The sequence below is a fragment of the Phyllostomus hastatus genome, unplaced genomic scaffold (genome assembly GCF_019186645.2).
Source record: "Phyllostomus hastatus isolate PE091 unplaced genomic scaffold, TTU_PhHast_1.1 phas_contig_40, whole genome shotgun sequence".
NCBI lineage: Eukaryota > Metazoa > Chordata > Mammalia > Chiroptera > Phyllostomidae > Phyllostomus > Phyllostomus hastatus.
In genome coordinates, this window is record NW_025333872.1 from 88,097,643 (window position 1) to 88,123,127 (window position 25,485).

At 38.7% G+C, this 25,485-nt stretch overlaps 2 protein-coding genes across 3 annotated transcripts in view; one reads left to right on the plus strand and one right to left on the minus strand.

Moving 5' to 3' along the window:
- The window catches only part of PCMT1 (protein-L-isoaspartate (D-aspartate) O-methyltransferase), a 48,526-nt gene extending 33,855 nt beyond the window's left edge, over window positions 1–14,671 (plus strand). Inside the window, exons 7-8 of one of the 2 annotated variants that reach the window (XM_045843302.1) lie at window positions 3,625–3,794; window positions 13,876–14,671. In XM_045843302.1, coding sequence (XP_045699258.1) covers window positions 3,625–3,794; window positions 13,876–13,888 — 183 coding nt within the window. In that variant the 3' untranslated portion in view covers window positions 13,889–14,671. Of the gene's footprint in view, window positions 1–3,624; window positions 3,842–13,875 lie in introns of both variants that reach the window. The other variant, XM_045843303.1, reaches the window with a different exon arrangement.
- Window positions 14,672–20,290: 5,619 nt separating this feature from the next.
- Window positions 20,291–25,485, minus strand: part of LRP11 (LDL receptor related protein 11) — a 29,912-nt gene continuing 24,717 nt past the window's right edge. The window contains exon 7 of the mRNA XM_045843614.1: window positions 20,291–22,217. Coding sequence (XP_045699570.1) covers window positions 22,063–22,217 — 155 coding nt within the window. The 3' untranslated portion in view covers window positions 20,291–22,062. The remainder of the gene's footprint in view (window positions 22,218–25,485) is intronic.

The window sequence follows — 25,485 nt, forward strand, 5'->3', positions numbered from 1 at the left end:
ACAGGGAAATTAGTGATGTGGTATCATATCATTAGCACATGATACATATTGAATAAAATGAAAATCCTGTACAAGTTCAAGGTAACAAAAGAATTTTTTATAGAGTGATCAGAAGAATTCATACAGGAATAAAACTTGAACTAATCTTCAGAATAAGAGAATTTGCATTCTTTCAATTTGAGGAAAGGATATTCTAGTATTGAATATTATAGTCAAGGAAATACTGAAGTACAAAATTAATTTTTCATTTTGTAGCACTCTGATAAGTTTATGTCAGCTCTTAATAATTCTTGGTTAAGTTTATTGAAGTCTTAGGTTTCTATTATATACAAATTTCACACAGTTGTTGACTAGATGACTAGTGGCATTTTCTGTCTAGTCTGATCCCCTCCCCAGCCTAGAAAGGGTTCTTACTGTATGTTTAGATCAGGTGTGAGAAGGTGAAGGTTGGGGAATTTGTTATAATCATCGACTTGCTACTTACTGGCTAAATGACTGTGGGAAAATCACTTATTCTCTCTGGCTCTGTTATCTGTGTTTTGTTTTGTTTTGTTTGTGTTTTACTAAACCAGTGGCTTTAACACATTTTTTAAAAAGTCCTCACCTAAGGATATGTTTATTGATTTAAGAGAGAGAGAAAGGGGAGTGGGAAGAGAGGGAAACATCAATGTGAGAGAGAAGCATCCATCAGGTGCCTCCCATACATGCCACGGCCAGGGATTGAACCCGCAACCTAGGTATGTGCCCTGACAGGGAATAGAACCCACAACCTTCTGCTGTACGGGATGATGCTCCAATCAACTGAGCCACCCGGCCAGGGCTGCTTTTAATGCATTTTAATTGAAGTATTAACATGATATGGAAAGGCATACAAATCATAAATAGCTCAAAAGAATTTTCATATATGAACACATGATCAGTGGGTTTTGTGTTTTGTTTTTAACTAAAAACATATTGGCAGCCTGGTGCAAACAGCTAAAATCTGAACTAGAACAGCGTTTAAGTGAAGGGGCTTGGGCACAGGACTCATTGTTTTCACCAAGACCCCGAGATGACCCCGAAGGACATATATAGCTTTAACTCAGTACGATTTTAGACATAGTAGCACTTGTAAGTGTTATAAGGGTCTTGTACACATGCTGAAGGGGCTTTCCAGTTTTAAGGTAATGAGTACAGATATTTATGCTCCTCTTGGATGTCAGCCCAGAACAACTGGAAAAACAAGAACAGAAACACACACTATGTTCAACTATCTAGGAGATTATACTTGCAGTCCTGAACTCTGTAGTGTGTGAAGACAGAAAGCAGCTGGGTTGATAATTGATTCAGGAGGTTGGAGGAAACCAAACCCAAGGTGACCCCAGAAGACACTATCAGTGCAGAAGTAGCTTGCGCTGCAGACCTCTGAAACGGCTTAGAAATTACAGGCATCAGGACTTGGGAAATCAGAGATGAGCCCTGGGTCTGAAAAGAGGGGTTGCGGCTGAAATTTTTATAAGGAACAATTAAGCCCTAAGTCCTAAGTAAGAAAATTTCCAAGAACTGAAGGACATGATTCTGTAGTAAGAAGAGATCTATTGAGTGTCCAGTATGATGACTTTTTTAAAAAGAAAAACAAAGAGCCACAATATCACCATGAAATTTCAGAATGCTAAATATAAAGAGAAGATCCTAAAAGTTTCCAGAAAAGCAAAAGAGATAATTCATTAAGGATTTGTAATCAGAAAGACATCCAACTGTAGAATAGCAACATTAGAATTACACCATCACAGTTCTGAACTGAAAATGATTTCCAACCTGGAATTCTGTACCCACACATATCTCCAAATAGGGAGAATAGTTTTAGACTTGCAGATCTCAGCCGCTCTCCGTGACAGTAGCCCGTGCACCGTTTCCCAGAATGCTTCTGGAGGAACTGCTGTAATAATACAGCAAAAAATGAGGGAGGAGAGAGACAGTAGGTAAAACCAAAACAAGGAAGCCATGAGATCCAGGAAGGTAGGACGTCTTTTCAGGAGAGAGGTGATGCGAGTTCCCAGTATTACTGCAAAGAGAAGTCCCAGGATGAAGGCCGAGCTGCCGGCTGGGAGAATCCCGCATCCAGATTTGGAGTGGCCAGAGGAAGGCCCCAGGAGATTCCACCAAAAAAAGAAAGGGCACCAATTTGATAGGTTTGTGAAGTTGTTGGAATGTACAAAGGTTTAGAAACAGTTACAAAGGAAATTAAGTGAGCGAAAAGAGAAAAAACTTCAGTTTTTAACTGCAGAGAAATAACTGTTGTACAGTATACGAAAGGAAACAATCATCGAATACCTCTTGGCTCAGCTGCAAACTATATTTACACAGTCACAGCTGAAAATGGTTTAAATAAAAAACTAAGGTATTGGGTTGGATTAGGGGCAAGGAGAAGAATATGTGTAAGAGAGCTCAGTCCTGATTTAGTATGTAATTTGAAATAAAATTAAATATTGTATAGCATGGCAACTATAGGCAATTTTATTGTATACTTGAAAGTTGCTGAGAGAGTAGATCTTAAAAATTCTCATCACAAGAAAAAAATTGTCACTGTGTGCTGGTGGATGTCAACTGAACTTAAAATGTGGTCATCACTTTGCACATTATACACGTATCAAGTCCTTATGTCTTATGCCTAAAGCTAATACCATATAAAATGTCAGTTGTATCTCAATTAAGGAAAATAAAAAACATGCTTTAGAAGTAAGCACTTCCAAATAAAAAAGGAACCAATGAAGATACAGCCAAAAGGATTCGAATGACGGGATAGAGGAAGAAGATTGGAGGGAAGCAGCCTGCTGTTCTTCATTATAAATCTTGACATTTAAAAAAACAACTCAATCCTTGCCAGTATTACTTTGTAAAAATTAAAATGTCAAAAAAACAACAACTTGCTGACAACTTAAAGTTTAATTGAGACACCTTTTGGGGGGCAATACTATTGAAAGTAAGGTTTATTTCTCATTGTTTTTGATTAGTGGTGACTTGTAAAGCTACAGGCAGATGGTAACATAAGATTTTAAAACTGACCAGCGATGAGCGGTCTTGGTTCTTCATGGACAGGGGTCCTCATTCTAATGCCTCAGGCTCCAGCCCTACCGTCCTTCATCGTGGCGCCAGCAATCCTAAATTCCGTTGTAAAACCAAGGTTCCCTGAGCTTTGGTTAAGTGATGTCTTAAATTCTACAATTGTAGGGATTCCTTGCAGAATTTCTACACTTGCCACCTAAACCACAAAGATTCTAAACAAGCTTATAGGCATCAGAACTTTTGGCTTTGCCTTTGACCTTCCCAAGAGGATAATTCTACATTGTGTGTTCAGCTCAAACATTTGAGCATTGCAGTTGTACCAGGCTGTACACCGTCCCTCTCGTCAAAGGACCTGCAGTTTAGTAGGAGAGGCGGGTAAGTAAATGAGTGGGAATTGAGTGATACGTTTAGCAATCAAAGTATGTGTGTGCCAAATACTGTACAAGTATTTGTACTTGTACAAATACAAGTACATTTGTACTTCCTGCCCATGGACACTGAAGGCCGTTTATGGAGAGGTAAAATGACTATTAATATAAAATCTGTAACTGGGTATGTATGTTTTTTTTTTTCTTTTAGCTAATAGACCAGCTAAAGCCTGGTGGAAGATTGATATTGCCCGTCGGTCCTGCAGGTGGAAATCAGATGCTGGAGCAGTATGACAAGCTACAAGATGGCAGTGTCAAAATGAAACCGCTGATGGGAGTGATATACGTGCCTTTAACAGATAAAGAAAAGCAGTGGTCCAGGTGGAAGTGATTTTATCTTCTGCTCTTTCTTCTTCCACACGTGCAAGGTGAAAGGGTGTGGATTTTAAGACGTTAGACTGCAAGAGCTGCTTTTTTGGTTATCACTCTTATTATGCTCCTCCATTTTAACATCAGAAATTCACTACATTAAAAATGTAGAGAAATTTTGCATGGTCTGCCCTTCTTTTGGTTTAACTCACATCTTTGGGGAAGGGAGGGTGAGACTTGGTTGGCACAAATGTGTTTTTTAAAGAGGCTTTGAGCCACAGTTTAGTACTGTCCAGGGAGATTTTATCATCAGCCACCCTGATGAACATTTACGAATCATTTTTATAACTGCTCTAAGGTGATGGAGGTAAAGGCTTTGGTTTGAAGAGAAGGGGCCATCATTTCCTGCCCCATTCATTGTCATAATGAGAAAAAAAGGAAAAGATTCTTGTCCCAGTTTTCCAAGGTGTCAGAATCCCAGAGGGGGCATTCTTCCTCCCAGCTTGATTTCTCTTTCGGTCAAGTTCATGGATGTCTGACAGCCTGTGCCTATTTTATAGTCAGCTGTTGTTTCAGAGCCACTGTAACAAATAAGCTTATTGCCCTTCTATAGAGCGGGCCAGCCAGTGTTCAACCTTTTTTAACTAAGTTCCTGGGGAGGGGAGAGGATTCTGCCAGCTCCAAGCGAGTGCCCAGGTCTCACACCCCCGCCCAGAGGTCCAGCAGCATGCAGCATAGTCTTCAGCGCAGCATGGCTCATCGTGACACCCACCTGTGTTGTGCACCTCAGCATATAGTCTGAATGTTGTGGCTGAAGCCACGATTTCTTCCTCCTCCTCCTTTTCCCCACTCCCTCCCGTGGGGAGGGGTGTGATCAGCAAGTAACAGTGACTTTAGCTAAGACCTCTCAGGATTAAATGCCAAAATAAGAAAGGCTTTTACAGTTTCCTTGTTTTAGAATCTATTTTTATTTGACAGAGGTATTTATTTTAAGATAATTATTTTCTTAATAAGTAACATAGTGATTGTAAGTTTAATAGATCTCCCAATTTTGTTTCTGAATGAATGTTTTAATTGCAAAAATTTTGTTTTTTGAATAAATTAATTGTAATGAATGTAATTCAGTTTGTTCAAAACTGAGTTTTACTTTTAACTAGATTCTTCTGATTGTTAAAGTGATTGATCATTTCTGGGATATCTTACTAGGAATTGCCTTTTATTCTTCACCTAATATAGATATAAAGTTGTTTTCTTTGAATTCTACTCTGGAGTACAGCTACTTCTTTACGAAAATTAAAAAGCTATCAGTCTTGTCAGAATCCTGTTGTTATTACCAGATAATTACACCCTCCCTTCACTCGGTGTTGGCACGGCCACACCGTCACACAGCTGCAGGGCGTCACTGTGTAAAGGGGCAAACACATCACCGAGATCGCTGAGCTCTGATGAGTTTGGGGTTTTATTTCTAAGTTGAAAAGTTTTCTTTTTATTAATATAAATAATAAATGTCAGTATTGAGCATTCTGCCTATAATTTAATGAAAGAAAAGAAGTACTTTTTTTGATACCAGAAGTGGATTTTTAATAAAGCTCATGAAACTTAAGCTTCAGGGCCCTTACCTGCTTCGGGTCCTTCCTGACCTTACACCTGATATCCTAGGAGTAGTCCTGTTCTTGGTTTCCTTTTTCCCTCTTCACAGAGAGCTTTCCCCTCCCGCCGCGGTGTCAGCTCTAGGTTCCACGATACCTGTACTTGCCCCTGATGAAATGAAACTGTATAAATTTAGAGTATTTATTAGAATAATTTTTAAATCATAGGTAATTATTCAGTCAATTATCACATATTTTAATGTATATATACTTGGTTTTCTTTCTGGCCTTCAGCTTTTTAAAACATGGAGAAATTTTACATGTATTCATCATTGGAAACTTTTCTTTCGTACTGGGAGGACTTTGTTTTTTTTAAGTTAAATTTTCTGTTCAAGTGCATTTTCCTACAACCAAAGATGTAGTTGTAATTATGAATATAATCAGTTAATTATAAACCTTAGATCTTAAAGAATATAAGTTTAAAGAATATAAAGATGAAACAGATTGGAAAAGGAATTAAGCGCTCTATTTTAAAAAATTGTACTGTAAAAATTAATAGAAAATAGGATGTTTGAAAGGGTAGAACATCAACAGTTAACTTAAAATCCTAAGAAACCATTAGTCTGCTATTTCTATTTGAGTTCATAAACCATCAGTCAGGGCCCAGGCAGGAAACAAATATTCAGCCAAGATTTTGAATTGATTTTAATGAACGGACCATTCGAAGAAATACAGGAAAGGTGATGGGAAACCACTAAAGGAAGTTGACTTACCCAGGGGCCAGGGACACCAAGGGTAATTTGTTAACTATTTTTCAGTTTGAGGACATCCTTAATACATGTATTAATTCAGTAGGTATATCTGTGCCCACGATGCCAGGCCCTGCACTACTAGTTCAGGAACACACAGCTGTGATCTTGAAACTGACCGTTCTGGTGGAACTCACGGTCATGTGGGAGATCCAAAAAGATCCAAAGCCCAGGACAAACAGACAGTTACAGGCATACCTTCTTTCACTGTGATGCACTTTATTGCACTTTGCAGATGCTGAGGGTTTTTACGAAATGAAGGTTTTTGGCAGCCCGGGTCAAGCCTAGTTCTCAGTGCCTTTTTCCAGCATTTGCTCACTTTGTGTCTCTGTATCAGGTTTCAATAATGCTGAAACTACTTCAGACTTTTTCATTACTACTACAATATATTTCATATGGTGATCTGTGATCAGTGATTTTTGCTGTTGCTATTGTTGTTTTGGGATGCCATGAGCCACGTTCTTATGAAATGATTAACTTAATCACTAACTGCTAGGTGTGTTCTGACTGCTCCCCCAATGGGCTCTTCCCCCATCTCTCTCAGACCTTGAAACACATGAATATGGAAATTAGGTCATTTAATAACCCTGCAGTGGTCTCCAAGTGTTCAAGTGAAAGGAAGGGTTGCATGTCTCTCACTTGAAATCAAAAACTAGAAATGATCAAGCTTAGGGAAGAAGGCATGTCAAAAGCTGAGAAAGGCCGAAAGCTAGGCTTTTTGTGCCAACAGTTAATCAAGTTGTGAATGCAAAGGAAAAGTTCTGGAAGGAAATTAAAAGTGCTACTCCAATAAACACCAATGATAAGAAAGTAAAACAGTCTGTTGCTGATATGCAGAAAGTTTTAGTGGTCTGCATATTAAAGAACAAGCAAGCCACAAGAGAGTCAAGAGATTCTGAACAAAGTGAAGAGACTTTGGCTTAGTCTCTTAAGCCAAAGCCTAATCCAGGGGAAGTTTCTAACTCTTCACTTCTCTGAAGTCTGAGACAGGCGAGGAAGCTGCTCTAAAAGAAGTCTGAAGCTAGTAGATGTCGGTGTATGAGGTTTACGGAAAGAAGCCGTCTGCACAACGTAAGAGTGCGAGGTGAAGCGCCAAGTGCTGATGTAGAAGCTACAGCAGGTTATCCAGGAGGACCAGCCGGGATAAAGAAGGCGGCTACGCTCAACAACAGACTTGCAATGTAGCCTCAACAACCTTCCTGATATTGGAAGATGATGCCACCTAAGACTTTCATAGCTGGAGGGGAAAAATCCATGCCTTGCTTCAAAGGACAGGCTGACTCTTTTGTCAGGTGCCTAAGTTGAAGTCAGTGCTCATTTACCATTCAGAAAATCCTAGGATCATTAATAATGATACTAAGTCTACTCTGCCTGTGCTCTGTAAATGGAACAACAAAGCCTGGATGACAGCATGTCTGTTTACAACACTGTTTGTGTGTTAAAATATTCATATTTTAAGCCTACTCTTGAGACCAACTGCTCAGAAAAAAAAGATTCCTATCAAAATATTACTGTTCACTGACCATGCCTCTGGTCACCCGAGCTCTGATGAAAATGTAACAGATGGATATTGTTTTTATGCCTGCTCACATAACATCCATTCTGCAGCTTAAGGAGTAATTTTGACTTTCAAGTCTTGTTATTGAGGAAATACATTTTGTGCCCTGGCTGGTGGCTCGGTTGGAGTGTCATACCGTAGGCGAAAAGGTGGCAGGTTTGATGCTCAGTCAGGGCACATGCCTACACTGCGGGTTTGATTCCCAGTCGGATGCATACCAGAAGGCAACAAATGGATGTTTCACGCTCTCACATCAATGTTTCTTTCTCTCTTTGTCCCCCTTTCTCACTCTCTAACAAACAATGTCCTCCTGTGAGGATTTCAAAAAAAAAAAAAAGAAAGAAATGCATTTTGTGAGGTGACAGCTGCCATAGATAGTGATTCCTCTGCTGGGTCTGGGCAAAGTTCATTGTAAACCTGGAAAGGACTCACCATTCTAGATACTATTAAGAACATCCAAGATTGCTGGGAAGAGGTCAAAGTGTCCCCTAACAGGAATGTGTAAGAAGTTGATTCCAACTCTTGTGAATGACTTCGAGGGGTTCAATTCTGCCGTGGAAGAAGTAGCTCCCGATGTGGAAACAGCACGAGACCTAGAACTAAGAGTGGAGCCTGAAGACGTGACTGAGTTGCTGCAATCTCGCGACGACACTTTAGTGGGTTAGGAGTTGCTTTTTGTGGATGAGCAAAGACTGTAGTTTCCCGAGGTGGACTCTCCTGGTGAAGACGCTGCGAAGAGTGTTGAAATGTCAACAAGGATTTGGAATATTACATGAACTGAGTTGATTGATAAAGCAGTGGCAGGGTTAACGAGGATTGATTCCCATTGTCCTAAGTTCTGTGGGTAAAATGCTGTCAAACAGCATCACATGCTACAGAGAAATTGTTCGTGAAACGAAGAATCCCTTGATGGGGCAAACTTCGCTGTTCTTATTTTGGGAAGTTGCCGCAGCCACTTCAGCCTTCAACTCCCACCACCGTAACCAGGCAGCGGTCATCAGCACTGAGGCAAGACCTTCTACCAGCAAAAGGATTATGGCTTGTTGAAGGCCCAGTGATTGTTAGCACTTGTTAGCAATAAGGTATTTTTAAATTAGAGCATGTACATTATTTTTAGACATAATGCTATTATTGTTCACTTAATAGACTACAGTGTAAAAAGAACTATTATATGCACTGGGAGAACAAGTTCGTGTGACTTGCTTTATTGTGATACACGCTTTATTGCCATTGTCTGGACCTGAACCTGTAATATCTCTGAAGTATACCTATAGAGCAGCGCTTTTCAACCTTTTTCATCTCGTGGCACACACTAACTAATTACTAAAGTTCTGTGGCACACCAAAGGGTATATTTTCTGACAATCTGACAAAACATTAGGTGTAATTTTGTTTTATTCACACCGGATGGCTATTGTTGTATTGACCGTTACCATTTTTTAATTTGACAGTCTAAGGGAAAAGAGCTCAGTGCCCCTGACTAAATAGTCAGGCATTTGCATGTTTTAACCATCCTTGTGGCTCGCCAGCTGGAAATCGCTGCTGTTGAGTGTAGTATGTTCAGACTCCGCCCTGAAGGCGGCAGAGAGCAGTCGAAGGGTTGAAGCCAGGCAGTGATCGGAGTTCCATTTCCGAAAGACGACTGGCTTGTGATGCAGATTGGGTTGGAAAGGGACAAAATCAGAGTCAGTAACGGGAGGTGCCTGTAGCAAATCAGGGGTGAAATGACGATGGCCTGAATTAAGGCAGTGGGTATAATAAGGATAGAATGTGTGTAAAAAGTCTCTTAAGATTTTCTAAGTGCCCATCCCACATTTGGGAGTCATCATCTGTGAAGCTCCTTAATTTGCTGCCAGGCTAGATGATTTCTGTTCCTTCTGATTTTCTTTGGGATTAACTTTTAACAACTCATCCTAGTACTTTCTCCTAACTCTTCTCTAGTTTCTCAGCAGCTTTCCCTCCTTCTCTCATGGAGGAATTCAGAGCTAGTTGCAGTGCTGTGAGAGTATGGGGTCTAGTATTTGCCAAGGAGATATGATAGAAAGTATTTAGATAAAAAGAGAATTAAGTGGGCATGTCAAATCCTACGGCCAAATAAGGCCCTAAACCTGAATGTCAGTTTATGTGTCCTTATGCCTGGGAAAATGTCACTTGTACTGTGGTGGATTAAGAGCGGAGGAGAGAATGCCAGCTGTGTAGGCCACAGCCCTAGAATCTGTGGTGGTATGTTCACGACTAAGGGTGTGTAATAGGTGTATTAGTTGCTTCACAAACTCTTAATACTTTTAAATTTTGTGTGTTATTTTACATAAGTATGCTTTAGATATATAGGAACAATATTTTGTTAATCTTCTGGTAAGTTTTATTTTTGTCTTTGATAGCCATGAGAGTCCATGGAATAAGTTAACCTCTGGTTTGCGAAACTGAGGAATGTTTCAGGGTTCTCATTCGATAAGCATTTTATCAGTCTCCTTAAAGTGCCATGCATGCATGAATAAGATGTCATGAATCGCTTGGCCTTGTCTAAGATTGACAGTGTAGGTCCTAGGGTATGCAGTTGAGCGAGTGTTCCATGTCATTCTATACTGGCCCTTTTAAATTTCTTTACCTGTGTTATAACATTGTGACATTTTGCATCCTTAAAGGCAGGCATATATTCTGTTGCTTTGAAATTCTTTTAATGTCTCATGATGCTTTGTGCAAAGCTTTTATTACCTCAAAAAACCCATTAACTAGAAAACATTAATGGATTTTAATTATTGTTTTGTGGTAGTACATCTGTTTGTTTTTGACAAAGAATATATAATACTAAATGTTAGGATATATAATACTAAATGTTAGAAGCTTAGGGTTATTAACCTAACAAATAATTAAATTGTGTATGATTATATATTTTATAGCAAAGTAATAAATGTATACAGTTGTTAACCTAATGAAAATATTTAGCCCATATATAGCGATTTCAAAGAGATTTTCTAGAAATTTAGGACATACTGCTTGTTATTGTAAATGATCTATATATGTAAGTCAGACAAAGATATGATGATGCAGAATTTTGAACACTAGGAAAAATCAATAATATAAAACTATACAGGTTTTGGAGTATTAGGATATGACAGGGTTATACATGCACAGGTAGAAAATTTTTGGTTTTCTTGGTATCCAAATGTCAAAATACAGGTCTGTAAACTTGAAATTTTTTCATTTTAGTGCTATATGTTTCCTTCTATCTGTTTTCAACAATACTGTTACTGACACCAATGTAATGCATATGCATTATCAAAATAGAAAAAAAGTACAAAGAATAACATAAAAATCACTCATAATCCCAGAACCCAGAGATAACCACTATTTAATATTTTGGTAATTTTTTTTACTCTTTTATTTATAGGTATACATCTTTTTTGTAATCCTTGGACTATGCATTAGCATTATTTTGTAAAATTTTTTCATTTCATGAAATGTCATCAATATTGTTCACATCATTAAACTTTTATTTTTTTTACAATATCATTTTTTCCCGGTTTTATTGGGATATAATTTACTCTACAGCATTGTGTTGGTTTTAAGTGTATAATACTTCAATATATGTTTATGTTGCAGAATGATTACCAAAATATGTTTAGTGTTACGGTTTCAGGTTCTATGTTCAAGCCTTTTATTCATTTTGAGTTGAATTCTTTGTGTGTATGGTGTAAGACAGGGGTCCAGTTTCATTTGTTTTCATGTGGCTATCCAGTTTTCCCAGCACCATTTATTGAAGATACTATTGTTTTTCCATTGTGTATTCTTGGCTTTTTAATTAATTGACCATATATGTGTGGGTTTATTTCTGAGCTTTCTAGTCTGTTCCATTGATCTATGTGTTTTATTCTAATACCATACTGTTGTGATAATGGTAGCCTTGTAATATAGTTTGAAATCAGGAAGTGTGATGTCTCCAGCATATTAGATATTTTATCTAATATCATTGCTCTAGGGTTTTTGTGTTTCTATACAAATTTTAGGAGTGTTTGTTTTATTTTTGTGAAAAATGGTGTTGGAATTATGATGGGGTTTACATTGGATCAGTGGATTGCTTTGGGTAACATGAATATTTTAACAATATTAATTCTTTCAGTCCATGAGTATAGAATATCTTTCCATTTATTTTTTTCTTCAGTATCTTTTATTAATCTCTTACAGTTTTCAGTGTATAGATCTTTCACCTCATTGGTTAAATTTATTCCTAAGTATTTTTATTCTTTTTGACACAATTGTAAATGGGATTGTTTTCTTAATTTCTTTTTCTGATAGTTCATTATTAGTGTATAGAAACATAACTGGTTTTTGTGTATTGATTTTGTATCCTGCAACTTTGTTGAATTAGTTTATTCTAACATTTTTTTTGTGGAGTCTTTAGGGTTTTCTGTATATAACATGTCATCTGCAAAAAGAGACAGTTTTATTTCTTCTTTTCCGATTTTGATGCCTTTTATTTCTTTTTCTTGCCTAATTGCTCTGGCTAGGATTTCCAGTACTATGTTGAATAAAAGTGGCAAGAGTGGGCATCCTTGTCTTGTTCCTGATCTTAGAGGAAAAGCTTTCAGCTTTTCACCGTTGAGTATGATGTTAGCTGTGGGCTTGTCATATGTGGCCTTTATTATGTTGAGGTACGTTCCCTCTATACCCAGTTTATTGAGAGCTTTTATCCTTTTTCTTTAAATTTTTTTTTCTAAATGGAAAGGATATTTGGAAATGTTGTATTATGTTGTTGGGCAATAAGGGTACTTATTTACAATATCCTTAATGCCTTGCAATAGGTAAATAAAATGTGGTAAATTATTTTAAAAACAATTATAGTATCTTCAATTCATATACAAAAAGCACAAGTGAATTTAATTTATGAATACTTTGCAAGTGCTCAAATATTTTAATGCATGATTTTAAGTAAAAGCTATTCTATGAAAAATATAGTACTTACATATTTCGAAGAATATGTTAAGTATGAATAGATACTGTATGATGAGGGTAGCTTATGGGAGATGTAATTTTTAAAAATATTTTCTTGGACAATTTACAAAATTTAATTTAAAAAATTGATAATCCCTTAATTCACCACTTACTTGGGATATTTTAGCTCTTTATTTACCTTTCAAGTTTATTTTATCAACTTCTAAAAATCTTTTTATTGCAGAACAATTGTGAGAATAGTACAAAGAACTGAATCTCTTCATCCAGAGTTACCATTAATTAACATTTTCCCATTTTTGCTTTCTTCTTCCCTCTCTATGTATTCATATATGTAATTTTTTTCTGAATCATTTGAGATTTGTTGCAAACATCAATTTTTTTAACCCCTGAAGTACTTGAGTGTTTAACAATGTTTTTGTCACTCAGGTTACCCTCAGATATGAAGCTCTTAGGCTTTTCAGCTTTTTCACTTTTAACAGCTTTACTGAGGTATAATTTACCTACCGTACCATTTATTTGAGATTGCACTTTTATTCCTTCCTTCCTCTCACTGGCAGTTGCTGGTACAGTATTACACCTGGCTGAGCGCACAGTTATTTTTTTTTTTGGAGCTAATAAAGCTGCCTTATGAAATCAGCTGACAGGTATATTATACCTACCGACAGTGCTTTTTCTCCCAAAGAGTTTGGGTTGAGATTGACCCACTCAGCAATTGCTCACAGATACTCTAAGCAAAAGGCTAAATTTTTGTCCAGTTTTGTGACTGCAACTGTAAAATTTTATTTGAATTCTTAAATATTCAAATCATCATTTTACAATAAGTAGTATTAGCAAGATTCTAGATCTAAAAGTAGTTTCTCTGAATTTTTGGTCTTGAAGAAAGAAAGTTATCTTTAGAATTTAAAAGAAAAGAATTCAGACCCTGCAGGTTTCATACTTCATTCTGGATTAGCATGAGAGATGTTTGAAATGGCTGATTTCCATTTTTGCTTGGACTTGAGATCATTTGCTTTTTTTTTTTTTTAAATAATATATTGCTTGTGGATTAGTGTTTTGTTGGGGTTTTTTTGTTTCTTTTTTTCCTTTTTTTTTTTTTACGGATTTAACTGTTGTATCTGAACTATTAGAAAGCCAAGCCTTGCAGTATGTGACTCCTATTTACATATTTCTCTTTTCTTCCCCCAGGGACGAACTGTAAAAGCAACGTCAGCTTGACCAGTATATAATATTACAGTGGATTGCTCATCTCAGTCCTCAGAGCTTTTGAAAACCAACAGCATCACAGCTTGTTTTGGACTTTGTTACACTATTATTTTCAGCATGAAAATGTGTGGTTTTATAGGGTTTTTAATTCTTCGGAGAGGCAGAAAAGTTAAATTGGTAGAGAAAGGATACAAAGTATACACTTGTTCTTTAATGTGCCCACATTTTACTTTAAAATATTAAATGGAAAGGTTCTGCAAAATGCAAAACTTAGTTTATGAATTGATTTGGAGGAGAAGTTTTTCTTTTTCTAGACACTTAATTCTGTTCCGATGTTAATTTTTCAGATTGCTTTTGTGTATCAGATAACACCCCCATTCACCAGTTAAGATTCTTCATTTTTGGGTGTCTGTTAGATGCTACTAAGAAAATAGAGATGAGCTTCCTTTTTAAAGCTTTTGATGTGGTGTCATAGAATAGCATGTTGTAGATACAATCAGCTACTTTGTTACCTTAAAACTAAGCAATTGTAAATATTAAACTTTAAGAAGATGGAAGGTGATTTCCCTTAACGTTCAGCAGTTCAGATTGGACACAACTGATGTAGTTCTTCCTTTTTCTCTTTAAAAACTATAGGAGACTTGTAGCTCAGTATTATCTCTTCTGTTTCTAATTTGCTGCTGATAATGTATATGAATTTAACATGCTGTGTAAGCTGTGTCCTAGTTACTGAACAGTTTATGCAGTGCTGCTTTGCCAAATAAAGTTAAAAGTAAAAGAGGCGTTGGTGGTGTTTGAATGCGAAGAAAGAACAGCATGTCCACCGGGTACAGAATGCTGACCAAAATCACAGCAAAAAAATTTTTTTCTCTCATGCTCCCTCTTGTGAAATATGAGTAGGTTACTGGCATTGATTCAGCTGTACATTTGTAGAGTGAGAGCGACCATGTTTCTTGAGGACAAGGACAACACCTCATTTGCCTATCACAGGGCCCGTCCTCCTGTAGGTGTGTGATACATGCAGAATGAGTGAGCGAATAAACTGACTGACTGTCAGGGAGACGCTGGCTTGAGGACAAATTTACCAAAACCCGTCTCTCACCTGTAGAGGATTTGTTACTAGAATGACTGTAAGTGTGTTTCTAAGAAGTCAGTAGCACTTTGGAATCTTCCCTAAATGTTGTGGTTATCTTCCTTTTATAGTGGGATCTGAGTGTTGCTCAGGGTTCTGGAACTCGAAGCAATGTGAGCTCTGGAGCCAGCAGGACTGGCACTCCCAGCAAAGCCCTTTTGTCTGCCGAGAGCAAGTGCGTGTGGTTCCTGCACGTGGATGCTTAGGGTGCGAAGCACCTTTCCCTCACCTCTTAACGTCTTAAGCTTTGCTTCTTAAAAATGGCTTTAAAAATTATGCGTACATCTTTTCACTAATGTCTCTTCTGGGGCCAGGTTTTAGACACAGGAAACTAGCCAGAGTTGGTGGCCAAACCATGTGAGTTTCAGTCCATCACTGGCTTCAGTTGGCTGCTGTTGGTATTGCTTCTGGACCTGGGCCATGGACCCTTGTGTCCAGGACTCGGCGTCATTTGAGTTCGTTTCAAAGATTGAGTATTCTTTACAGCTTAACGTTAAATTAAATTGATTCTTAAATGTATCCACTAGTCTGTACCCTTCATAGCCATTATCAGCATTGCATTATATGTGAATCTCTGTTAGGTGTTGGGATGGAAAAAGGCTTTTATGATCAATGAATTTACAGTTCATTGAGAGGACAGTGTATAAATGTGACAAGACAAAGTACCACCTGATTGGTACAGACAAATACTATGCCTAGCATTGCTCTTGAACTTTATACTTTTGGGAATTAAAATGTTAAAATACTGAATAAACAGGAGTGGTTATTAAGGGAGTGTATATAAATGGATAGAGATGGGAATAATTTTAACTAGGTTCAACAGCTTTTCTCTTCATGACATTTGAGTTTATATATGTGTGTTGGTCAAAGATAACAACTTTCTTTAATCTTTGCTATTCATACTTTCTAAAATATTTTAGAATTTTACTTTTCCTTAATAATATGAAGGGCAAGAATTAAAATACTTTTAAAAGTTCCAATCTAGTGAGATCGTGTTGAAACAAGGCCTTTTTTACAGATCTGATTTTATTCAAGGCCTAATCTATCTAGCTCTCTAGCTCTAAAGAACTAAAATTAAAAATTTGAGTTTCTAATGAGGGTTTCAACTCTTTCCCAACTAGTAACATTAGGAAAAAAAGTGACATTTGAGGGGAAAGAAAAAACACTGATATTGTCCATGCAAATATTTAAATTCCCATTGTCTTAATTTAAAAAATTAATTGTAAAAAAAAAAGTTGATTACACTTTTTAAATGAACTATCATGTACCTCTACTACAGCATCTTAAAAATTCAATGTATTTGCCCTGGCTGGTGTGGCTCAGTGGGTTGAGTGCCAGCCTGCGAACCTAAGGGTTGCTGGTTCAATTCCCAGTCAGGGCAAATGTCTGGGTTGTGGGCCAGGTCCTCAGGTTGGGGGCTCGTGAGAGGCAACCACACATTGATGTTTCTCTTCCTCTCTTTCTCCTTCCCTTCCCCTCTCTCTAAAAATAAATATAAATAGTCTTTTTAAAAAATCAATATATTTTAAAATGGAATAACATTTTTTAATAACTTAAAACTCATGACTTCTTTGCAAACATCCTTGGCATCTGATTGTTGGCCAAGAAATAAGGCTTCTTAATATTTTTTCATTAGAGAGATAGGTGCTTCTGGTTTTCAGCTAAATGTTAACAAATTTCTAGTAGCTTGGTATAGCATTAAAAGAACTCATGTCTTCTGAGAACCCATGTTGTTTTCATTACTATGGCCTTGTAACATAGTTTCATATTAGGTGGTGTGATTCCTTCCACTTTGTTCTTCTTCTTCAAGATTGCTGTTGCTATTCAGGGTCTTTTGTGTTCCCATACAAATTTTTGGATTTGTTCTAGTTCTGAGAAAAATACCATTGGTATCTTGATAGGAATTGTGTTGAATCTATAGATTGCTTTGGGCAGTTTAATGATATTAATCCTCTTTATCCATGAGCATGGTATATGCTTCCATTAGTATCTTCTTTGATTTCTTTCTTCAAGGTCTTATGATTTTTCAAGAACAGGTCTTTTATCTCATTGGTTAAATTTATTCCGAGGTATTTTGTTTTTTGGTGCAGTTGTAAGTGGGATTGTTTTCTTAGTTTCCCTTTCTGATAGTTAATTATACATATATAATAATGCAACTGATTTCTGGATGTTTATTTTGTATCCTGCTACTTTACTGAATTCATTTATCAGTTCTAGTAGCTTTTTGGTGGAAATTAGGATTCTCTGTACAGTATCATGTCTTCAAATAATGAGTTTCACTTCTTTCTTTCCAATTTAGATACCTTTTACTTCTTCTCTGATTGCTGAGGCTAGGACTTCCAGTGCTATGTTGAGTAAGTGTGGTGAAAGCAGACATCCCATATTGTTCCCAGTCTTAAGGAAAACACTTTTTTCCCTGCTGAGTATGATGTTATCTGTGGATCTGTTATATGTAGCTTTTATTATGTTGAGATATGTTCCCTCTGTTCCCACTTTGCTAAGAGTTTTTATCATAAATAGGTGCTGGAGTTTGTCAAATGCCTTCCTGCATCTATTGATATGGTCATAAGATTTTTATCCTTCCCTTTGTTTATGCAGTGTGCCACATTAATTGATTTGCAGATGTTCAACCATCCTTGCATCCTGGGAATAAATCCCACTTGATCATGGTGTATGATCTTTTTAATGTATTGCTGAATTTGGTTTGCTAGTATTTTGTTGAGGATTTTTGCATATATCTACATTAGGGATGTTGGCGTATAATTTTCTTTCTTTGTAATGTCTTTCCCTGGTTTTGCAATCAGGATACTATCCTCATAAAATGAGCCTGAGAGTCTTCCCTCCTCTTGAATTTTTTGGAATGGTTTGAGGATAGGTATTAGTTCTTCTAATGTTTGGTAAAATTCACCTGCAAAGCCATTCAGTCACAGACTTTATTAGGAGTTTTTTGGTTATTGCTTCAATTTCGTTGTTTGTAATTGGTCTGTTCAGAATTTCTGTTTCCTCTTGATTCAGTCCTGGGAGCTTATATTTTCTAGGATTTTATTTATTTATACTTTTTTCTTGATAAATTTGATTAAAGGTTTATTACTCTTAGATTTATCTTCTCAAAGAAGTAGATCTTGGCTTCATTGGTCTTTTGTATTGTTTTTTTAGACTCTCATTTATTCCTGCTGTGATCTTTAGTATTTTCTTCCTTCTACTCATTTCGGACTTTGTTTATTGTTTTTTTTTCCTAGTTCCTTTAGGTGTAGACTGTTAATTTGAGCTTTTCCTTGTTTCTTGAGGCAGGCCAGTATTGCTATGGATTTCTCTCTTAGGACTGCTCTCAAGATTTTTGGTGGTTGTGTTATTTTCATTCATCTCAAGTTATCTTTGGATTACTCCCTTGATCTTGTTGTTAACCCATTCACTGTTTAGGAGCATGTTATTTAGACTCCTTATGTGTGTGTTTTCATTTTTTCTTGTACTTGATTTCTGGTTTCATACTAATGTAGTCAGAGAAGATGCTTGAAATGATTTCAGTCTTAAATTTATGGAGGCTTATTTTATGGCCTAACATATGGTCTGTCCTGGAAAATGTTCCACGTGGACTTGAAAAAAAAAGTATATCCTGTAGTTTGGGGGTATAATCCTCTGAAAATATCAAATCCACCTGATGTAATGTGTCATTTAAAGATGGTGTTTTGATGACTATTTTTGGAGAGAGGACTTTTTTTTTTAAAGTCCATATACTCAATACAATTTTCTTTTTAGCTTTTTTGTAAAAGTTAAAATACTTTTTGTATTCATATTTGTTTTGAGAAGTTTCCTAAGTTTTGAAATGACTATAAAAATATATTTAAGCTGAGTGATATTTTAAGTTGATACATTTCCATTTTATAGTGTGGTGGCACACAAGGTTAAAAACTGATGTGATTGGAGAGTTAAAATAAGTAGGAAGGAAGACGTAGTTAGACCTAAATAAAGCAAATGTAGGAGAAGGTTCAATTCTGGTCATTCAATCCATTCCTGAACGCATTTAAGCTCTGGGGTGTCTAACCTTATTTTTTCCTTGATGGTTTCATATTTAGCCAAAGAATCTGTAAGTGTTCGCTATTAAAGTGGCTATACCAGGAAAATGCATTCATCTTTAGAATACTAGAATCAAGTAGGGCAAAAGGGCTGGGAAGTGGGGCCAGTGCCTTCAAGGATCAGTCAGCAACACAGTTCTGGAAGAGCCAGAGAGATGAGAACATTTGTGAACAGCAAACTGGAAACTAAGCTTTTCCCTTTTTAAATGTGGCTTGGACAGCTTTTTGTTAGAAATTCTCATTCAATTTTAATGCCAACAATTGTAGAAAACCTAGAGTCCAGAAAACAATTGGAGTAATTCTGATGGTGAAGTAGCATAATCCCAAAAGAAGCAGAAACCAAAACAACTTGTTTGGGGACAATATAATTTAATAGTGACCCCAAATTACAGAATCTCAGGCTCAGATGCTTACGTGGCAGACACATCATCAACATGTGAAGAAGACGGGACATGTGAGGAAGAGGATGGGGCCTGTGTTCTGCGGTACACTGCACTGCAGTACGTGTTTATGCAGGTGAGACCCAGGTAATTCATTTACAAGCCCTGCCTTGGACAGCGAAACTGAGGCACAAGTTGAAAGAGGCACTTCTCTGTTCATGTCACGGGAACACAGGGTAAGGTGCACGTGCGCGGCCACCAGTGACAGAAAGCAGGTGTGGGTTGCTGTGAAAGGGAATGGTGGAGCATATCGCATAGTTTGAAAGTCAGTGGGAGAAAGGTGAAAGAATTATGTTGTTTCCTATGGAAAAGAACATGTTTGAAACTCGGGTGACTTGAAACATTAAAATGCTTGTGGGAAGACAGAGGTGGTAGCTATAGTCTGCTTGTACTGAGGACTGAAGGGAAAAAGTTTTATGTTTTCAGAAAGACGGTTTTGGTGAGCCTTTTCTCAGGAAAAGAGAAGTGAAACACAGGGACATGGTGGAGAGACAAACTGTGGACAATTTGTCCTTTAAAATCATTTCTAATCGTCTTAGTTGCAGAGCTCCTTCAATCACAAAATCAATAGGTAAGTTGACTTTGAAAAGTGCCAAATACTTACAATGTAAGTATTTTGAAGATCTTAATTCTGCTTTTCTAACTCTTCATTTCCCTCTTTGGAAAATATAGTTGGTATGACTAAATCCAGGCAGATAGTACAGCTCAGTAAATATTGGCACCTTACGATTATATTAAAGAGTTGTAAAGGCTTACGAATAAAATACAGTTTATTTGGACTGTTGTACATGGGACATCTGAAGTATTTCAACATGGTAGCAATACTAAATTGTGTTCAATTTCTTCATTATAAAAGATGTGCTGAAAGACACACCTCAACAGTTTCTGTTTTACTGGGCACGGCTGTCGAAGACTAAGGGCAGGGCTCACACAGGAAGGACAGACATCCGGAGTCCACTGGCACCGCCACTTCTCTAACTGCCCTTGAGGAGAAATTTGAATCTTTGCTCAATTCTAGACTTTCAACAAAATGCTTGAATTTTTTAGGAGATAAAAATAATTTCTCTGTTTTTCTAGAATTTTCTATTTGTTAATGTATTTGGTTATATCTCCAACCCAAATTAATCTTTCTGCTAAAGGAACAACTGATCTGAGGTTCAGTCTGAAAATAATGTCTCCTAGAGTATTTTCAAGAATTTTACCAGATTTGCCACTTAAGGGCAAGCGAACCAACCCCATATTATGTAAATAGGACAGCATGTGGCTACAGACAACACACCGCTTTGTATCGTCCATTCAGAAGAAGAGTTTCTAGAAAATGTATCATTCTGGTATTAGGTGATTATGGAAATAATTTGCCTTTAAAATCCTACAAATTAAAAGAAACAGATACTCAGCTAGATGCCAGTTTTCTGTAAAGACGAATTTGTGCAAAACTGCTTTATGCTCTGAGAATATATAAGCCTGGCATTAGCCGATTGCACGTTATAATATTTTGTAGCATTATGTAAATAATGGGAAAAACAGTTGATTCCACTGGATGAAAGAACCTGCTGATACGTACACATGCAGCATTTTTACAAAAGCAATCCACTCAATGAAATCCACTCAGTGTCCTGCTTTTCAATTTAAACGCATCTTCCTCTCCCAGCAGCACAGACTACTGTTGAAAACTGGTGCCCGTGAGAATGAGCTGCTGTGTTCTGGGCCATCAAGCAGTGTGGAGTGGGTTCAAGAAAGTACTAATAGTCTTTGCTCACTCTGCCTTCAGCTAAGGTTCTGTTAAAATTATTGACCTGCCAGCCTCTCTGCTTCCACCTTGATTTCCCGTATCACTTCATGACCATGTTAGAGCTATTTATAATTCAGTCTGAGCTTTTTCTCCCAAAGGTCAGCCTAGTGAGGCAGCCAGCCACTCACACAGCGTGTCAGAGGTGTTGGGAAGCATGCACGTTCGCTCACCTTCCGAGAGTCATCACTGACCTGTGAGGTAACATCTCATGGAAGGTATAAACTCACTGGAGAATCATTCTCAGAAACAGGTTTTGCAGGGGAGAAGAGAAGGGAGAGCTACGGAAGCTTGAAGTGAGGACTGGGAGGGCCACAGAACACGGGGGAGCCGGGCACAAGGGGGTACGGGGTGGCCAGGGGCCCACGGCTGGCTTCTAACAAGTAAAGAGTATTAACATTGCTATCCTAAGGCCACCCCTTGAGATACTAAATTTTCTGCCACGGCTAACTACAAATTGCTGTTTTCCAAAACAGCTTATGTAAATCAGAATTCGATTTGTAAAAATCTTTAATCACATGGACGACTCTAAATTTAAATAGTTCACATACTTCCCAAGGAAAATCTTTCTACAATAAATAAGAGCATAGGTTTGGGGCTTGTAGAATCTTCTGGGTTTTCTGTGCCTTCCTCAGCCCGGTTAAAAACAAGTTCTAAATATCCAAAACCCAATATATAATATATATCAATTGTAAGTGAAACATGTCCCTGTCCCAGCTACTGAAGCCATACTCATCAGAGATACATCCCATTGATGAGGTAGTCAGATTCCTCAGATGTAATGGGCCGGGCTTTTTTAAGTTTCTGTTTCACCAGGCGCAGGCGGCAAGCGACCATGAGAAGCAGCAACACAGTGATGGCCAAACCCAGGGTCAGGGGCAGCACTGCACCTGTGAACAGGTGGGAGGGAAGGGGCAGGTGATTAGGAACAGTAACAGCTGTGATTTTCCATTGATAAGCATTCTGTACGCTCTGTGTCATTAAATCTGAAGAACTCACTGAAGGAGATACCCGTGTTACCACCATTTTGCAGGTTAACTGAGGTGCCGGGAGGTTAAGTAGCTGGCCTAAGAACACGTAGCTAGTAAATGGCGGGCCTCGGTCTCAAACCCAGACTTTTTGAAATCACATTCTCCACCAGGTTCCTACAGAATTTACAGATGGCACCCATGGGTACGCATGTTGCAGTCAGGTCACCCTTCTGTCCCCTGTGACAGACGTCCTGTAAACAGCTGCAAAGACACTGTGATCACAGGACACTTTCATTGTAGTCAAAGGTTACACTTACAGGTTACACATGACCGTGGTCTCAAGGTAAATGTGGACTAACTCCTGATTTATTGTTCTAGTTGGTGCTTTAACATTTTATTTCCCTTTCTAAATTCAGGGAACCTACTTCCAGCCGGTAGAGCATGTTAGCTGAAAACCAGCTTCAAAACATGCTGGTGCAGTTTGGGCTCTGGGCAGCGGAGGGGGAAAATCTGCTTCTCCTTCGCAGGGTGCTCCGCGGGGCTGCTCTGCACACCCAGACTAGGAGCGGCCCTTAGAGGCTTGCAGGGGTCTGGAAGGAACACGGTGGTTCAGTCTTAAGAAAAAATCTGATAAACTTGATGTTACATTTTTTTCTTTTTACTCCTCACCTGAGGGCATATTCACCGATTTTGAGAGAGAGAGAGGGAGAGGAGCACTGACGTGAGAAACATCGATTGGTTGTCTCCCCTATGCACCCGACTGGGGACTGAGCCCACAACCTTCTGGTGTGCGGGATGATGCTCCAACCAACTGAGCCACCTGGCCAGGGCAATTGATAGGTTATATTTTACAAATTTGAGGTCTACAGCCTGCTACTTTGATACATTTATATATTGTAATATAATTGTGAAGCAATATTCATCACATTACATCATTGTGTTGTAGTACAATATTATTTATATTCATTATACTGTATATTAGCTGTCTATGGCTTATTTACCAGCTGAGTCAGAGACAGAAAGACCATTGTTATGTGTATCACTTACATGTGGAATCTAAAAGTCAAACCTGTAAAACACCAGGCCAGGCCTACCAAGTTCAGGAGGCTGTATTTTCAGTCTGACCTACTCTATGGTCAGCCAGTCTTGCAGGTGAGACAGTAAGAGCTATTTTTAGCTGCAAGGGTTTTGCCAACTGGCGGAACTGGAGGAGCAAAAGTCTCCAACGTATAAACCTATTGTGCGACATTCTCTCTCATTCATTTACTCATTCCTTCTGCATTAATGAGCAGCCTGGCCCTGAGCTGACTGCTGGTAATCACAGAGAATAAGCAGATGCTAAAGGTCGCCCGCTCTGCCCTTGTGCCTTATCGCCACAGCCCTTCAGTGCTCACGAAGTGCAGGTGGGAGAGGTGTGCTCGCACATCTGGTTCACTGGGTTTTGCTCGAGTGATCTGGATGTAATGGAGGTTTTTGGGTGGGTGGGAGAGAGAAGTTTATTTTTTGACCTTTTCAAATTGGGATCCTAGAGGTGATCCAGGTGGAATTTCTAATAGAAATTAGGCTCATGGATTATTTGGGCCTAAATATGGGGGAGCCCTTAGCATCTGGGTGGTTATTGCAGCCATGGAGGTGGGTGAGGTCACCAGAGAGAAAGGAAGACAGGCCAGAGACAAGTTCCGAAGGAACACCAGCATTTAAGAAGGCAGGGAAAGGAGAGAACCAAGAAGAAAGAAAAAAGCCAGAGAAATGGTAGGGCAACCAAGAGAGAAGAGTCTTGGAAGCAGACGGAAGAGACTATTTCAAGAGAAGAGTGCTCAGCTGAGCAACATGCTAAGGAGAGGCCTGGGGAGGCCACTAGACTTGGCAACCGGAAGTTCATTCATAGGGAGCTCGGAGATGAGGGACACCAGTGAATGGAGGGAGATCTGGACGTGTCTGCAGCTGTTGGGGGAATGAGCCAGTAGAGAAACAGATGAAAAACATAGGGCAGTTACTAAATGATGGAGCAGTACACCGGAGAAGGTACGGGGCTACACCAAGGTTGGGGGAGAGGCTGACCTTCGGAGAGGGGACAGCTGTTCCTTTAGTCCTGGAGGATGGGGAAGAGGGTGGGAGCAAACAGACAAGGGTTTACGTTTGGGGGCAGGTCACTGAGGAAGTTCACTCCCGATAGCTTGACTTTTGGGTCTTAAACTGGTTCCAGGTAGAGTGGCCTCCCCTTCAAGACAAGAGGACCTGGGGCCGAGTACATACTAATGGCATTTCAACTACTGGTGTATTTGTACAATCCCAGGTAAAGTCCCCCAAGAAGATTCCGTCTGGAGGTCTCTGGACACAGGAAGAGGGGATGTGGACGATGCGTACTGACTGCTGGGTGTCGAGCAAAGTTCTGGGTGAGGCTGGGATTCCCATAGAGAAGTGTGAAAGGTAAAGGTCCTGTGACAGACTAGCGGTCTAGAATTGGACTCCAGAGCTGGCTCAGACAGCCCACACATACCAGCCCCTCCGGAGGACTCAGGAATCACTGCAGAATTTCTCCAGGTCAACACGCTGGGCTTTGGCTGTAGAGTTTCCAAATGGCCACCCCGAGCAAGGCGGTTCTGAAATGGCTAAGGGCCATAAGGGTGCCCGTCCCCCTGCATCTTCCTGCACTAGCCGCAGAGGGATGGGACAAAAGACAGACCGGGGTTGTCATCCCCTGCTTGCCCAGGGCAGGAAAATGGTTACGGGCTGCCCTTCTGCATGTGTGTGACTTATTTAAGGATGGGCACCAGAGTTTAGGCTTCAGGGTAACCATAAAACAGACATATGACAGGGAGATTTTCTGAACTGGCAAATCTAATTCCTGTTTAATGCTCTGCTGACAAGGAAAATGAAATCTCCCACAAAGTACTTGCTAGAACACTAAAAATTATTCTTGACTTTTAAGTACTCCTTCATGTTTTTAGTTTGGGTAATTTGAGATTTAAAATTTTCTAAACACTTCAAAACCACATCATGGCAGTTTTCTCAGAAACGACCAAGTGGGCGAACTGGGTATTCTATTCACGTGACCGGGACGTCTTGGGACAAGGTAAGGCCAGCAGGACAGCAGACCAGGCAGCATCCAGGTGTTTGATTTCTGGGGTACTTTAGCCATCTATTGTTTGAAATTATATTGTCCAGATATTACAAAGAACACTAA